This window comes from Gymnogyps californianus, chromosome 2, assembly GCF_018139145.2.
Source record: "Gymnogyps californianus isolate 813 chromosome 2, ASM1813914v2, whole genome shotgun sequence".
Lineage (NCBI taxonomy): Eukaryota > Metazoa > Chordata > Aves > Accipitriformes > Cathartidae > Gymnogyps > Gymnogyps californianus.
In genome coordinates, this window is record NC_059472.1 from 116,705,820 (window position 1) to 116,723,449 (window position 17,630).

At 39.0% G+C, this 17,630-nt stretch overlaps 1 protein-coding gene across 3 annotated transcripts in view; it reads right to left on the reverse strand.

The window, feature by feature from the left end:
* The window catches only part of PDCD6IP (programmed cell death 6 interacting protein), a 35,210-nt gene extending 17,816 nt beyond the window's left edge, over positions 1–17,394 (reverse strand). For all 3 annotated transcript variants that reach the window (XM_050890789.1, XM_050890787.1, XM_050890788.1), the window contains exons 1-6: positions 17,110–17,394; positions 10,217–10,271; positions 8,367–8,436; positions 4,896–5,023; positions 4,144–4,297; positions 902–1,002 (exon numbers count right to left, since the gene is read on the reverse strand). In XM_050890789.1, the coding sequence (XP_050746746.1) occupies positions 902–1,002; positions 4,144–4,297; positions 4,896–5,023; positions 8,367–8,436; positions 10,217–10,271; positions 17,110–17,315 (714 nt within the window). In that variant the 5' untranslated portion in view covers positions 17,316–17,394. The remainder of the gene's footprint in view (positions 1–901; positions 1,003–4,143; positions 4,298–4,895; positions 5,024–8,366; positions 8,437–10,216; positions 10,272–17,109) is intronic.
* Positions 17,395–17,630: the final 236 nt, after the last annotated feature.

A 17,630-nucleotide genomic window follows, 5' to 3' on the forward strand; every position in this document is an offset into this window, starting at 1 on the left:
TAGAGTTTTGAAACTATTAATGAATGAAAAATAACTGCAAATTAGCAACAAGGGATGCTTCCCAGGGACATTCACAAAAAAAAAAAGCACTATGGAAGACAATCTCCTACTTAGCTAGATACAAATTTCAAGAGTCCAACAACATCAGAAGTAAGTAAATCTTATCCAACCTTTACATTTATAACGCTGCACAAAAGGTTTTCTACTATTTTATGATTTGAACATAACTGATACATTTGATACACTGAAAACCTGCTCATTTTTAAAGTACTTGTTATACAGTACATATTCATAGAGCATGAAAAAAGATCCTTCTGCATCTTCCAAAACCAACAGCACTCACATGAACAGTCAACACTAAACTGAAATAATTTACAAGTATCAAGATTGTTTTGGGGTGGAGGAAGAGGAGAAGGCAGGTAGAAGGACAGAGGACACACACTGACTTACAGTCATGTTTTTCATTAACAGGTAAGTGAACAGTACCACTATATTCATGCTGTCGACATGAGAGCAAATTTCACATGAAAACATTGAGACTAGAAGACAATTAAGCCCCATTAGAAAGTATTAGTTTGAAAAACAGATTTAGTAAGGCATTAAGAAAGAAGTAATCCCTAAATACTATCATAAACATTTCAAGTTCACTTTAAGTGAAATGTGTTGCAAGTAAACACACTTCATGTAATAAGATTTTACTTATTTAAAAAAACCACACTATCTTTTGCCCCCTAGATTCTTCACTGTTTTTCAAATTACAGGTTCATTTCCCTTAAATGTAGCAATACGTCAGCTTTTCTTGAGGATACGTTTTAAATGTATTTCATCAAGTACATTGTAAACTGTAACAGTTATTCACAATAACAGCAGATCCCAGATTATTTCCATGACAGTTACTAACCTTGGGCAAAGTATCTTTATATTGACATTGTTTGTAAGCATCACCATAGTAATCTGCAGCTTGATTAGCTAGTTTAGCTATGATACCATCTTTCATTTTATCTGGGGGGAGGGGGAGAAAAAAACAAAGAACAATTATGATTATCATTAGTTTTTATAAGTGAACAGGTAAATTACTTCATCTTCAAACAGCAACAAGTGCATTCTAAGGGTACAGCTTTACATTATAGCTCAAAGGTGGTATCCCATTCTTCTCTCTTGACATCCAGCAGCAATTTCCAGATTTTCTACTTCAATCATGACACTGAAGGTTCAGTCAGTTGTACAAGAAATCTTTTGGCAGCTGCTGGCATTTATGGAGGATTAAGAGTGACGCTTTACCTCGGACCAATGGCAGGCTGCCAATAAAAGCTGCAGTCCCACTCTAACTCTGTCAGCTTGTTCCCAGCCCTTCCCTTGTGCCAGCACAAGAATTTGTGCAGCCATAGTCAAAGAATTTAGCTGAAATCTAGTTAGCAAAAAACAGTTAATTTTCAGCAGGATCTAACCCAATTCCACGTCAGGACTCTCAAAAATTTGCAGAAGTGCAACAGAAGAGAAGGGACTGGTCCTTTCCATGGCAGCCCACACCACTGTCAGCTTACAGTGAGTAAGCCATTCCTAGCCATAAATAACCACAGTTCCTCCAAGTGGTATCCACTACTTCATATCAGAGCTGCATGTGCCTAGTGGCAGCGGTATTCACTGCCTCACGTCCTCACCCTGTTCCTGAAGCCAAAACTGTTAAAATAGGAACATACTGCATCTATCTTTATCTCCTTCTATAATCAATTCTGGCCTGCACTAGCAATTCAGCCTTCCAAGAGAAGGCAGGCAATCAATGCAAACATTGGCTGTCCACTCTAAATAGCTGCCCTTACAAACAAGTATCCTCTGATTCAGGCGATTTTTATGTACTGCCAGATTAATAAGCATGAGTGGAGGGTATGGGGAGATTAGGAAGTCTGCAGAGTATGCTTAATTGCCAAAATTAAATCAAGAGAATTCCCAAGTGGTCTGCTTATTCCAGCATATTCACACATCTATCTACAACACTTCAGGCATGAGCTATGATGTAATGTATTTACCTTCTATGAGGTAAATGCATTTAAGGTATGCCAGAAAGATCTTTTCACTGTGGAACAGGATTTAGATGACATGTGGAGAGAAAGGAGCTTATGAGATCTAGCAACTTCTTTGCTAGAAAGTGGACTGGACAGAAACAAAATATTTAATAAAACCAAAACAAATAAAATCTAAATAGACTGTCCTTCTAGCCCCACCTAGTGTGTGGTAGTTGCATCTTCCTTCATAGAGCCTGAGCTCCAGGAAAAGAAAGAAAAAAATATTGTCATATTAAGTACAAAGGAAATGTTAGAGGAGACTCATTTGCCCATGCAGGCAGCTCGAAATAGATCTTTCACCATCAGAAGCTTTAGTTTTTACTCACATACCTTTAAAATATTGCAAGCCTTGAGATGGAATAGCAAACACATGCAGACTTAAAGACACTTAAAAAAACATTAAGAAAGGCTCAGAAATTAAAGAATTGATCTGTAGTTATGTAGTGGAGTTAGATTTGACTGACCAATTTGGTTTTTGCCAAACACTTTTGCTTTCTTTCAACTCATGAATAAACTCAGTTCTATCAGAAATAACATTATCAGCTGGTAAGCTGCTAAATGGACTGTCTCACATGAGAGAAAAAACAGAAAATTGCAAGGAAAGTAAATAAAGCAAGAAGCTAAATTTGAGTTTTGAGATCAAACTTTGAAGCGTTTCCACTTGAAAAATAGGTTTCTGAAGTTAATCATGTTGTCAAACATGATTCTTCCCAAAATGTCTTTCCTGCCAGGGAAACGAACCTCTACATCTGGCAAAATCTACAGCCTCCATAGTCAGATGATTATTAACCTTACTGTCCTTCTAACACTGGCAGACTTGTGCTCTTGGAAGTAGCCACAAAAATCTTCAGTTCACTGGGCACATGTGGATTTTAGATCAGCCTTGCTTTATCTTTTTCACGTTTTGAATAAGAACAAATCAAGAAGGTGACAGAAAGATCTATCTCCCGGGCAAAATGCAGTAAGCATCTGATCCTGCTCTGAAGAAAAGTTTCAGGCATTTGTTACACAAATTTATTCCAAAGCATTGTCCAAATAGCCACAGACTAAAATACTGCTACCAGCACAATAAAGAACATAAACATAATTTATCAGGTGGCTGAAGGACAATAGTTTCTCATTGAGATTCTCCTAAAGGCAGTAAGGCTACAAGAATTTTCAGGGATCTTCCCTGTGAAGGGAAGAAACATCCCAGTTAAGATAACCCCTGTCTTCCTCCACTGTATTCCAAACAACATGGGGAGAGAGGAGTTTGTGAGCAATCACACGTGACTTCTATGTCCTTAGTTCTACTTTTAGATATCTGGAATTTCTAGATGCACAACGTCTTGTAAATACAGAGAGAAGAGCAGAATAGCAAAGAGTAAGAGATCTTGTACCGAAGACAGTACTGTTCCACAGGAAAATTCTTTGAAGCATATGTTCTCTAATAGTTGCATTAAAACATGCAGCCTCTGAATCAGTATTTCACAATCAGCCTTTAACAGTTAGGGACACAATTCTTTGTTCTACCTGCAGAATTTCACTTTCCGAGGTAAACGGGGCATTCCCAAAGTTAGACTGGGTCAAAGAGTTCCTCTCTTAAAAATAGGAGCAAACAGAATTTGTTTCCCCTAAACTCTTAGGAAATTTCCTTTGTTTCCTAGCACAGTCATATCTTTCTTTCTAAATTCTCATTAAATCATTCCCCAGACAGAGGAGGAGGGGAGTAGTGGTAAAATCCCTATGGACCATTTCTAGTACTCTCAGTTCTTTTAGAGAATGTCTTTTGTTCTCAAGGGGGAAAAGGAAAAAAATTAAACCAGCAAAATCCTTTGTAAAGATGAAGACTAATGCTTTTGGACATAAAAAGAAAGGCAAATGGGACAACTGCACTGTCAGGTGAACCTTAGACAAATTCTTAAGTGGCATCTGTAGTTTGTGTTTAATGACCTGCAAGGGGGGTGAGGGAAATCAGTAAAGGCAAAAATAAAAACTTCTGAAAGGCACTTTACAAGCTCTTAATAACTTAAAACACTTGTAGGTTTTTGTGGAAACTGTAATGAGCACATAAATATACAAGCCGAAAATTAAGATACACCTCTTGTAGCTTTCAAAAAAAAGACTTCTTGGGCTTGAGCCAACATAATAAGACTGAGAGTTCCAACTGTGTCTGGAGAGATGTCCACTGTAGGTTCTCGATTCAAGGCTGACAAAACCGTGTCTTTAATGTGTTGGAAAGCACCACTCGCAAACTAAGTAAAACAAAATAATGTATTATCATTCATGTTTCCAAACAGATTTTTTTCTCTTACAAATATAATACATATAACAATTTCAAAACAAAATACAGCTTTTTTGGTTATGGTCTCCCATTTATTGTTTAGCCATTGAAAACAATTCCTTGTGACTTCTTGTTCTTGAAGGCACTTACACCGAGACATTTATCAAGACGGACTATAAGTAAAAGTATATTGGCTACACCTAACGGCATAAGAACATGGAAATTTTAATGCATTCCACAAAGAAGAAAGAATTTATTACTGTATAACTTGTTAAAACTAAAATTTATACTAGCTGAAATTATTAAATCTTAAGCTGAAGGTTATTAGTTACCAACAGGCTTGGGGGAAGGGGTATGGGGAACTGTATGGAATTAAATCCTTCAAAGCTGGTAAATAAATATGAGCGAAGACCAGGTACTTAGCCAATCCACTTTTGCAATTCAGAGGGTGAAAATATGTATATATATTTATGTATGTGTATATATAGCTTTAAAATTGAGAGATACTTATTTGATGTTCTAAGATTAATAATTCTGAATTCCTAAGCATAAGCAGGGAGCCTCTGTACCTGATAGTGCTTAGCTGCAGCTTTTAGTCCTTCATCGTTATCTAGATTCTGTTCTGCTGCAATCTGGCTTGCCAATGCTCCACAGTTGAACAAAACACAGGTCTTCTCATACCCCAAACTTGCCAGAGCTGCAATCAAGACAGACAGTTACCCATACTGATGAGGTACATACATGCCCTTACAGATGAGGCCAACACTACTAATATATGTACTTAAAGATAGCAACAGTTTCAAGCCAAAGAAAAAATAACAATCATACTGAACTTTCAAAGTCGTCTTCATTCTGAAGGCTTTACATAGTCTAATTTAATACTTCCACAAAATGTTTCCATGTGAAGAACTATAGAGTGGCATAAAGTATAGAAGCAGTAGTATGAAAATCTACACAATACACAAAATAATTTGAAAGTCTTTCTAACTAGAGTGCAACTTTTTGGCTCCTGAAGATACAGAAACACACACATTACTGAAGGATAATCTGAAATATGAACTTCCAACCACTTTGCAATAACTGCCCAATTACATGCTCTTACTGTATCTTGAATGCAAGATTAACGCCTCTCATTGAGGCCAAAGATTTTTACATGCTCTGTCTTACTATCTATTGAAATGCAGGGAATTTTTCACCTCTCAAAGCTATTGTTTCAGACTGAAAATGCTGACAAATATCTTGGTTATACATGTACTGAAACAGCTAAGGATTTACTTAATTAAAACCTGTGCTCACTAGACAGCAGTGTAGCCTGTCCAGACTCAACTCCTGTAATACTTCATAGTCCCAGAGGATGGAGCCCACACTTCTAGAAACAGTAACACCTGAACCAGAACCATTTTGAATCTATTAATTGCTTTCGAAAGGTTATTGGCCATATGCAAGCACTGGAAAATCCAAAGACTGCAGATATTAGCTTCCTATTACCGTTAAAAAGTGTCTAGACACTCCTCTTGGAGAATACAGAAAACTCAACTAGTGAATTTTCAATTTCACAAACCCAGGTACAACTTCTAAGTTATCCTTAAAACATGAAGGTACTGAAGAGGCACATTTGTTTCATTTCACTAACATCCAGCCTCCTTATACAGCTACATATTTATCTAACATCTCTATGAAGTTTTATGTTAGCACTCCCTGACCTGCACTAAATTTTCAGACAAGCAGCCATAAATCTGACATGCCATTTTTCCCATTTTGTTTCCCTGAGTGAAAAGTGAGTTACAGTCACTGTATTTCATCAAGATAATAGTCATTTATCTAGATCACCTCTCTTCTGTCATTTATTTTCCAGAATTTTTCTAAAAAGATCATGTACAACTTAAACATCATTCAAAAGATTAACACAAACACAGGAAAGGAAAGAAAAGATGGCTTTAAAGTTTCTGAAGTGCAAAATTACTTTATATGCAGAATTACTTAATACTCTGGACTGCATCTCAAGTGTGATTTACTACAGCGAGAACAGCTGTTTAGCAATATAGATTTTCCTCAGACTCATCTGTTTATAGCTCTACCTATTAACTTAAGCCAACATATTTCAGATTACATGCTATGCTGTGAACTGGGTCACTTTTCAAGCAGCCACAGTATCTGTCAGCTACCCCCGTGATACAGACTTGGGATTCAGGGGAAGACGGGAAGAAAACAGTTTGTCACCACAGCGAGAGCCAGAACTCTCAAGTCACAACCCTGCATCTTGGCCCCATGGAAGTCAAAGGAGTTTTACACTGAATTTTCATCTGGAGACAGGATTGCCTCCTCTTAGAAGTCAACAGAAATTTTGTTCCCTCAGTAACTGAAAACTTTGCTTTATACTGAGAAACCCCACTGCTAATTCTGATCTGAAATAAAGAGATACATACATGCTATAGTTAATCTGGAGAGCAGCATCTGGATAATCTGCGACACAGCACTGTAAAGATATATACTAAAAGACTCCTTTTGTTAATTTCTTTCCACTAAGATCTGCTTTAAAGTTTTAAAATAAAATTTATTCCACTGCTTGTTAACTTAGCATTACCTACATCTCAGTTAAGAACTTCTTTGATATTTCACATGGACTGTTGCATAAATCTCAGGCCATCTGCCTCACAGATTATTTAGACTAGTATATAATTAACCTGCAGACAAGCAAGCTTTCTCAAGCTGCTGTAGCATCACATCTATTCAAATTCTCAGGGTAATCATCAATGTTATGATTACTGATTTTTCTTCCTCACAATTATTATAAATCTCTGGCGATTCACAGACTATGTTTAAGTCATAATTAAATATTCCAAACTTTAATATAAAACAGGTTCAATCATCATGAAATGCTAGCCCCAAAGAAGACAGAACCAACCAAATTCTGAGAAAAAACCACAGCATCTTCAGGAAGGTCTCAAATTATCCAGAAGGACTTCTTTGAACAGTTATAAAATAAAGCAAGGAAAGGTGTACACCACCTGCTTACGCATAGGAATGCAGTGTGTTGTTACACATATAGTTCACACAAGCACAACTTTAGCAGGTGTATTCAGTATATGGAAAACTGCAACGACTTTCAATAGTTGCTAACAGAGAACTATATAAAGGACACAAAAACTTTAAAAAACCTAAAAAGAGAATAAGTATTCTAACATTTTTTTCAAGCTTTGTCTGGAGCTTCAAAATTGCAATGGTCATCTTGCAATGCTAGTCATGATGAACACTTAGGTATAAATAGAAACACCAAAGAATGAAGACGCATGACTGAACAGCTCCTCACTTAACTCAAAAGGATTTAGTCTTAGTTTCTCTATTGGCAAGTGTTCCAAATCCATTTAGTGATCCTGAATTTGCAGTGCAGAATTGTCCCTATATGACTAAAACGAATCATAGACTCAGAAGTCCTTATGTTTGCAGGAAAAAAATACAATTTTTTTTTTTCTTTCCAAGTGTTCAAATCTGTATGAAAATATTTTAAGAAGAAGTGATAGGAGAATCATTTCAGGACATGGAGAGATCCTTCTATTCTCTTGAACAAAATGTGATATCGGACTAGGTTACTGAAGCCAGCTACCATCACTTGCTGCCTTCTGGAAGGGACTCACTCACAAGCACATCTCATGAGAATTTTATTCATTTAGAATAGTAAGAGCTGGATTACCAAAAAACCTACTACTGAAACTTAACATTAACTTGAACAATTTTGACTCATGTCAGTTGAGGTTGCTCCCAGAAAAAGTCTGAGGAGCAGACAGCACAACTGTTATCAGACTGCACGTCTATTTGTGTCTCTGGAAAACTAATATTAAATCTCAATTTTATAGAAATTGTTTGCATGGTGCCTATTTATTCATTACCAATGTTGAAGTGATTAATCTGTTACCAATATAGTTGAACTAATTTGAAAGCTATGTTGAGAATACTAGAAAGACTATTAATAATTCAGCTATATAAAAATATTCTCAAAATATAATATCATTAATACTTGCACTTTCAGTACACTCACATACCCAGTTTGGCAGATCCTCCAAAAAGTGATCCTTTATCAAAAGCATCTTTCCATGTAAATGTCACACAGACCTGAAAGTTGTGAAAAAGAAATATCTTTATCTCTAAAATTAAATATGAAACCTTCAGAAAATATCCCAAATTCACATATTTATCCTTTTATATTCTAATTGCGTAAAACATGTAATTCACTTGTAACATTACAAACATTCTGGAACTTTCAGGAAATCATCAAGAGTTATTTAAAAAATTTTATTCTACCTTTTTCCTTCCTATTAGTTTGCTCAAAACATTTCAAGCAGACAAGACAGAAATTCTCAAAATAATCTTTCAGCTCTGCTCATACTCTGAGTGACAGAAATTTATTTCCAAATCAAGATATTCCTCTCCCAAGAAGTCTGACTGTCTGGTATAGTCACAGTTAAAGGAAACCACCCAACCAGGCAGTTTCCACTGTTCCAAATTACTAGCATATTTTGAGCTGTTTTGTAATACCAAAATTAACTCATTTCTATGAGTGAATTCAATAGCAGCATTATCAGGAAATGCACTCAGGAAAGAGAATGCAGGTAAAAACAGTGTGGTTTATATTACACTTCCAGCATTTATTTCATAGACAATGCAAATACTTCACAGAATCTGCTTTGAAGTTCCACAATTTGATTCCTTATTCAGCTGATCAAACTAGTTGTAGGCAACTGGTATCAAACCAGAAGAGATAGCAAAATTCCTTGTTTTAAAGCGGTTGGGGAGAATAACTTCAGAAAGAGCACAGTACTGTTTGATAATGTATTTTCCTCTAGCAGCAATGCTAGTTCAGGAAGTTCTGGTCCCCAGCTGTTCACTGCTGCTTCCACTGACTACTTCTTCCCTTTGATGGAACAGTTCACAGATCTGCAGAACTTGCTCTTAAAGTTTTCCAGTTTTCCATCTCTCAGGGTTTGCAGATCACCATATCAAAACACTTGCACACTAAAAACCAAAGAGCAGTTCTTGGCTACAAGTGAACGCAGCTACACGCAAAACTCAAATCATTTTGAACTGCATTAAAACTATTCCCTTAATTGCAACCTGTAAGTCTGAAAGAAACTTTTTCTTTTAATCATAACACTACCATTTAAATATTTGATAAGGAAAGAAGTGTAAATTCTGTCCTATTTGTAAACACATCCAAAGAAAACCTACATCTTTTTCCACCAAAATACAGAGGCCTAAAGATCTATTCCAGTCTCCACCTGAGGAAGACTTCAATAGGCAGGAGTAAAGCTGAATTTCTTCTTAGAGACAGGATTCTGAAGAAATACAGTAGGAAAAAAAAAAACTTAATGAACACCATCTCTATATAAAAATTACGTCATTTGTAGATGAAGAGGCAGGAATAAAGTGGTAAGCTCTCAAGTGGCTTATTCTGTTAGCTGTTGTGAATGAAACATCTGTTCTACTTCAAAAACCAAAGATCATACTCCATCCGTTACTAAAGGTTTTCCCATAGAAACTGTGTTTTAAAAAGCCTTGAGAACATAGTGTGAAAGAGACTTCTTGGAAAAACGAGAGTTGAAGAGGAATCGGCACAGCACAACTCTTTCTGACCTTGGCTAGTGGTCACTGCGGTCTAAGTCAAAACATTTCTGAATCTGTAAAACAAAGGCAATTATGGCCACTAGAGGTGAAGTTTCAGTATAGACTATATGTGAACACCTACTAGAAAATAAACAGAGATTAGGAAAATAAGGCTCAAAGAGATTAAATGCCTTGCCCGAGAGAAGTACTGTTTAGTGGATTAGGTACAGGCTTGGAAGTCATACATCATAGGTGCCATGATTCAGTTCAATGGTTTGATAAGTCTTCTTACCTGATTTTCAGAGAATGGAAACTTTGGTTCAATTGAACACAGCTGATCATAGTATCTACAAAAAAAAAAAAAAGGAAGAAACAGCTATTAGATAAATCAAATTAAGAGTTTTGTTTCTTACACTGGCACATAAAAAATGCCCCAAAAATCCCACACGCAAATAACTTGTGAAGCTCATTTGTAACTATGGAGGATTTGCAGGACAGACATAAATTCTGCCTAAAGGGATTTTTTCAGTAGTGGAACAAGTTCCATAGGAGGTAGTCCACAGATAATGTGGAAACCTTATCTCAGTCAGAAGTAGAAGAGTATCACAGACGAAGCTGACCCATTCCACTTTCTGATGGAGGGTGGATTAGAAAAGAATGTCGTGCAAAGGAGTCCCTGTATACATACAGGAAGACAAAGAGTACATTAGACACTAAGGCATGCCGCAAAAGTAAATTAAGTACAGCATTTAACATAACATTAACAAGCTACACTGCACTCTCTTGATCTGAATATTATATCCCACTCCCCTATAATTTCTGACTCATCTGTTTAAACTTCAATGTCTTTGAAACAGATGCCATTTGCCTTGCACAGTATCAATTGGAGAGCCTAATCCTTGATAAAATTCTTTAGTTGTAAGCTTAGTTTTCATTAGCATATATTGTAGCAGTCACACTGAATTAAAACCAGAAGTTTGTCTGTGCCAATATTTTGTCTACTCACAGTGGAAGACGTTTAGGAAAGAATGCCAGAAAGATAATATAGCAAGTATAGCATAGTCCCTCACACAATCTATCCAGGCAACAGTTAAGCAATTCAAAGTTTTCCTGAGTTGTACCCTACACCTGCACCACTAATTAAACATGACAGGCTGGATGCAGAACAGAAAACCTTTAAACTGTCAACTGCTGAGAACACATAACATGTGAAGCCTGTCTCCTATACTCTTCCTGTAGCACTTGCCATGTAGGCATTCACCCAACATTATATTGGTCAAATTCTTTTTTTAACAATTTATATTCCCAATATCCAAAATACCTCGTAGTAATGAGTTTCACAGTCTGTGAAACAGGGTTAACGTTGTTCCTGTTTCCTTACATTACATTATTAAATATTAATCACTATTGAGCTAGACATGAAGCAGATGTACAAAGCCTATGTTCTGCAGGCAATAAATGTTTGTTTAAAAATTCAAGAAGCATTTTTAAAAGTCATGTACAACAATAAAAATAGTGTTAGCATATTTTTCAGTGAATTATATCTGCCAATGTATTTAATACTACAGGTTTCTGGCTTCAACTGAGCCACTGCAATTTAAGACACAATATACTAAGCCATATCGGAAGCTACAGTAATCCACAACAGTAACCCAGCAGGACGTCCACTAATAACTGAGTTGAAAGAAATTGCTCCTAAGGTTTTAAAATTAAAAAAAAAAAAAAAAGTCTGCATATGTCTACTGTGACAGCAGTTTAATCAAGATTAATTTTTACTTTTAACAACTTACCAATTATGTGAAAGGTATAGTAAAAAAAAAAACCAAACCAACACAAAAAACAAACCTTAATGTGGATTTTAAAGCTAATGACAATTTTTCTGTCTACACAAATCTATGAATCTGTATTCTACCTTGCCATACTTCAGCATTTAGGTTGCTAGTACAAGAGCAGCCATTAGGAAGTGAGATTTCAAATATACCTCCATTGAGAGACTTAACTTTATAAATCAAAGGTGTTTTTCAGAAAGAACTAAAATATTTGCAATAACAGAGTCTGATAATTTTAAACTATGTGATAGTACAGTAACGAATATCTTCCAACATTTATGAAGCTAGCACATGAAAGGTACTGGCTTTAAGAGAATGTATATTTATTTTTTGTAAAAGATTTTCATTTGTCTGTTTTCTTCATCTTTCATTTGATGGTCATACCTTGAAAGCACATGCCACTTGAAATGAAGCAACAGTTAAATAACACAATTTTTTTTAAGCACAGAACAGCATCCCTTTTGTAGTTAAAGAAATTCAGCTTTGCATGTCGATGCTCTCTCATCGGTTTAAGTTCGGCCTGATTTATCACACCATCACACTTCCCCCCCTCCCATTTCCTAACCTAATCGGTTTCACTAATACAGATTAACAAAAGCAGTACAAAAATTAGTTCAATACTAGCACTGAAGATCACTTCAACTGATATATTTAAATGTACTTCCTTCACTGCCTTCGGCTGGTCTCAACATAGTCGTTTTCACGTAGTACCACAAAGAAAACGAGACTTCTTCCCATGCTGTCTCCTCCTGCCTGAATTTAATTTGTTAACCAAAAGCCACCAATAAAGCCAAGTTGTCTTCCCACGTTCCACGATTACCCTGTCCTCATCTGCCATGAGGGTAAAGTCAAGAAGCAAAGCTTGTTAAATGTCCTTGTGCAGTCGGGTGCGCCTGAGTGTTGGCTGTTTGTAAACAGACTATTCTTTGTATGTCAACAGAACCACAAAGGAAAAGAAAGTAAGCCAAGGAGGTGTATGTTCCTCCCAAAATATGCACATTGCTGCATTTAACATCAATGAATATCAACAACACAGGGCTTTTTGTTTGGTTGGTTTTAAACAAGTTCAGAACTTATGTTACTGTTTTCTTTACTATTTTGAGCATGTGGTGTCATGTCTTTTTATTAGAGAACTTGAAATTCTACTCAAGATTTAAGGGCTCTTTAAAACTCTGCAGAAAAAATGTAAAATCATTTAGTTTCGCTTAGCAGTAGCTAAACATATACAATGGTATGTATACACTAGAAATGGTAAATGAAGATGTTAACCACAGAACAGCATAAAACTAGTAGTACAAAGAAAATAAATATCAAAGGAAAGGCGACATCTGATGCACAAGTCAGTTACACATTGAAGGACGAGGGTAAACATAAAGGTGTTATTTAAAACAAAATTTACAGTAATCTAACTATCAAGACACAAAGAACAGAAGTTGCCACGCAACATAGATCAGCGTTGTGTGTTTGGCTGTGCCAGAGTAATGAACTATAGAAAGCCATGCAAACATATCAACTGCCTGAGTTCCAACCACAGCAATGAAAGGGAGGGCAGATGCCAGCAACACAGATCTAGTTCTTGAAGCACCGCAATCTTTCGCCAAAACAGGCATTACACACTCCTAAATGCTAGTAAAAATTAGTTACAGCAGTCAAATGAGTTGGGAGTCTAGGTTTAAATTAGAATTTAATTAAAATATATGTATTGCATTAAGAACCTCAAATCCTGTTCCTCCTTCAAAGAATCATAAAGAAAAATCTCCTTCAAAAGAACATAAGAGACCAAGATCTGCCTTCGCTCTTCTAGATAAGAACTGGAGTCGTGAACTCACAGCTGGAAACCAGAATTGAAACTTTTATCCCTCAGAGAATTTGACCATTCAACATAAAACCATGTACTCCCCCCCTCTTCCCACCCACCCACCCCCCTTCTTTTTTAAAAAACTGCAAGAGTTGTTAGCAAAATTAAACCAATTAAATTCACACCACCACCCCATCCCTCCAGAAAACGGAAATGAAGTCCAGGCTATCTTTAATATTAAGAGAGGAACCAAGGACCCCTTGAAGCTATAATTATACTCAGAAGAAAAAACAAAAACACCACTAAATCAAATCTGCTATGGCAGAATTTAAGGGGAAACATCTGTACCAAGCTCACCTACGTCACCTTCAGAGCACTCAGGTTCTCACAAAACAAAGAAAGCTTGGAAGCAGGCTGAGGTCTTTCTCAGTTACCCAGTGAAAAGAGGCACAGTGTATCTCAAATACTTCTCCAAGAGAAGCATTTGCGTTCAGTTCATCAGTCGAACAACAGCGCACTGCGCACTTTTAAAGCTTTACTGGTCAGTGTTTACCTAGGAAATGGGGCTGCAACTGAGTTCATTTCTTCCATAAAGAAAAAATTCTTCTGTAAGTACTCAGCAAAACAAGGCTTCTAAAGATTACAAAACCGTGGGCAAATCCTAGATTAATTAGCAGAAGATTAAGCCCTTATTTCTTAACACTTAAATGGTCTACAATGCTCTACTAGGTATTATGGTCTATAAAAAGCCACAAAGAAGTAAATGTATGCAAAGGGTATCCACATTGTAATTAGCTCTTCCAACCTTACTTCACTAACAAACCAGTTTTAAACTCCAACTTTAACAAACATCTTGCTAAAACTGTTACTTAAACATAAGACTGAATACAACTCTTAAATAGCAACAGGCAAGCACTGTAAGTTGGAGAGGTAAGGGAATTTTCAGAGGAAATGCAAGGCACTCAGATGCTTGTGCTCTTTCAATCATAAGCTCAGCTGGATACCTCAAACTTCTGGGTGTGCAGACAGTCTGACTTTTTACAGTAACTGCGCCTTACAGAATATTAACAGAACATTCTCACAGAATACGAACAAACTTATTTTCCAGCAACTGTAGTGAATATAAGTGGTCAGACAGGGACAAACCACTCATAATTTGTTAGAGATAAGGAAAAACATGCATCTGATTGTTTTATTTTCTCTAATTTACAGTTAATTCAGACCTTCATCTTATCTCACTTCCACTGTAAAGGAAACAAATATTCTCAAACGATACAATTTAAAATTCAAGTGTTTTATGAGAGGTGCTTCTGTGTGGCAGGGATATCACTTCATGTTCACACATAAGGTGGCACCGGTGCAGAGCCACATTCAACACCTGCTGACTACTGCAACAGCACCTGGGCCAGCTGAAGTCATCTGCTGATCACTGATCAACAGCAGAGAGAACAGATCACTGCACATGGAATTGACTCAAAAGGAAAACTGGTAATTATGCAATTGCAAGTGGTTTCCCTTCATTATTTAGAGAGAAAACCTGAGGTGAAGTTGCATACTATGGCTTGAATTAATTTAATGACCTGCTGACACTAACAAGGGGAAGGTCCCGCTCAGCCCCTTGGCTTTCAGGCTTTCAGTACTTTTATCCTCTTTTGCACCAGCTCTGATGTTCATCTGACCTTCCACTGAATTAACTCAAGTTGCTCACCTGTCAGAAAGGCATGTACACCTTTTGCCTTCCAGAAATGGCCTAAGAGAAGGACCAGAACCGAAGAGAGGGCCGCCTTCTTTTGGCGGTGTAGAGCTGTTAGATAGGATGAAGTCATATGATGTGGCTGGGCCAAACAGGGATTTCAGATAGAAACTAATGACTAACTTGATTGGCACCATCAGAAACAGAAGCTCAATTCCAGCATTCAAGGGAAGATAATAATATGCCTTTCAATTTGGCTAGCAGAGTCCCTCCTCCAGTTCATAGATGCTTGTTATTTCCCTGACCTTCAAAAGGCATACACAGCAGTACCTTCAAAAGCATACACAGTAATAAACAGGAATAGAACAGGAAACTACAAAGATACTGTAAACCATCATCAGTACAGTCATAGCTTTTATAGCCCAAACACCCAGTGAAGGATTGATAAGCTCAAAAAAACCCAGTAACTCATTTTACAAATCTTAACTTCTTTTTGATAAGTCACTTGTTTCTTTTCCATTCCTCTTCATTTTTTTAAGTTTATAAATAAGAAATTCTAGTGAACATCAAATGTATTTACACTTGTTCATGATATTACAGAAATGTGTCATGTCTTCAAGTATCATTTCTCCCTATACTAGAAAATCCCTCTATCTTTTTTCCTTCTTTAAAAAAAAAAACAACCAAAAAAAACCCAACACCCAAAAAAACCTTGCTGCCACTATGTAAAAACTCATATTCTGGTACTGCAAATCTCTGATCTCAGCTTTGCAAATAGAAGCATGTACTTAGTATTAATGTAGTGAATGAATCACAGCGACCTCAGTGAGTAGATGAGCTACAAATAAATGGGCTCACAATATTTCCAACATAAAGAAACAGAACAACCCGATTACCACAGTAAATCAATACTGCAATCCATAAATGTTCTAGAGAGATAGGAAAGAGCAAGTGCTTTTGTAGATGATGGAGCAGTTAGTCCTAAAGCAGGCTTTATGCAGTTTACCAGGCAGAAGGCAGAGATTAATGTTTTGCTCATCTAATCTATGATAATTCCAGCACAACAGAGGCACCAGTAAACTTTCTGGTAGCAAACTAAGCATGTTAAGTAGAAAATAAGGATGTGACTTTGCAAATACACTAAGAAGCTGCTAAACACAGAAAACAGAAGGAAAACATGACAGTAAAAAAAAAAAAAACCAAAACAAACTGAAAAGAAAGCTGTCAGCTGTAACAGCAAAACGTAACGCTGAAACAAAAGACACACCTGCCCTCTTCTGAGAGGCAAAATAGTCTGTCATTTCCACCTAGATCCAACCGCGACTGGCACCTTACAAACACTCGGAAGGGGAAGTTGATCGGGACAAGGCCTCCTCCCTATGCCTCCCCCGCGAGCCTGCCGCACCGCCGGCCCTGCGCTGTCATCATACGACACCCCACGACGCCCAACACCCGAGCCGCCCGGTGAGAGTGGGGGAGCCCAGGATGCTGCAAGACACCCGAGCGCTGGGGCGCCTGCCCCAGATGCAGGCCCGCGGCGGGGAGGCGGGCACGCAACGCACAAGCCGCCGGAGCCGGCCCGGCAGCCCCGGCCGCCTCCTCCCGACGGACCGCCCGCCCCGCCCCCCGCCGGCCGCCCACACCTGGGCCCGCCCGCACCTGGGTCCGGCTCCGCCGCGCCCCGGGCCTAGGCCCGGAGCTGCCACCGGGGCCCCTCAGCCGCGCAGGGCACCTGGGGAGGGGGAGGTCCGCGCCCGCCCCGCCGGAAGCGGGAGGAGAGGGGAGGGATGGCGGAGAGGGGGGGACTAAGTCCGGCGCAGCAGGCCGCTGAGGGGCCTGCGCCGGCCCGGCCCTCCCGCCCCTACCTGAGGAGGGTCTCGAGCGCGCTCTCGTGCTTGTCGAGCGGGCGGCCGAGCGCGCTCTTGCGGAGCTTGCTGAGCTCCTCGGCGGCGCGACAGTGCTCGGCCTGGGCGTCGCCGCCCGGGTAGCTCTGCTGAATGAACTTGCTCAGCGGCTTGGCCAAGTCCACCTCCGAGGCCTTCTTCAGCTGCACCGAGATGAAGTTCGTCATGGCCGCGGCGCGGGGGGGCGGGCAGCCGCCGCCGTCACCGCCGCTTCGCGCTCCCTTGCCTCTCCGAGCGGCCCCGGCCCGCCGCCCGCTGCCTCACCGCCTGCTCCAGCCGCGGCCGTACCCCCGCGCTTCCGGGATCGTCGCGCGCACCCAACGCAGCGCCGTCACGCGCGCCCGCCCCGCGCGGTGTCCCCACCCCCCGCTTCCCTCGCGCAGCCTCAGCGCGGCTGTTGCTGCCTCGGGGAGGTGCCGTCGCGGCTTGAGGGGAGCACCCGGCTCCGCCGCGGCGCTCCGGGACGGCTGCCGGGGGGGGGG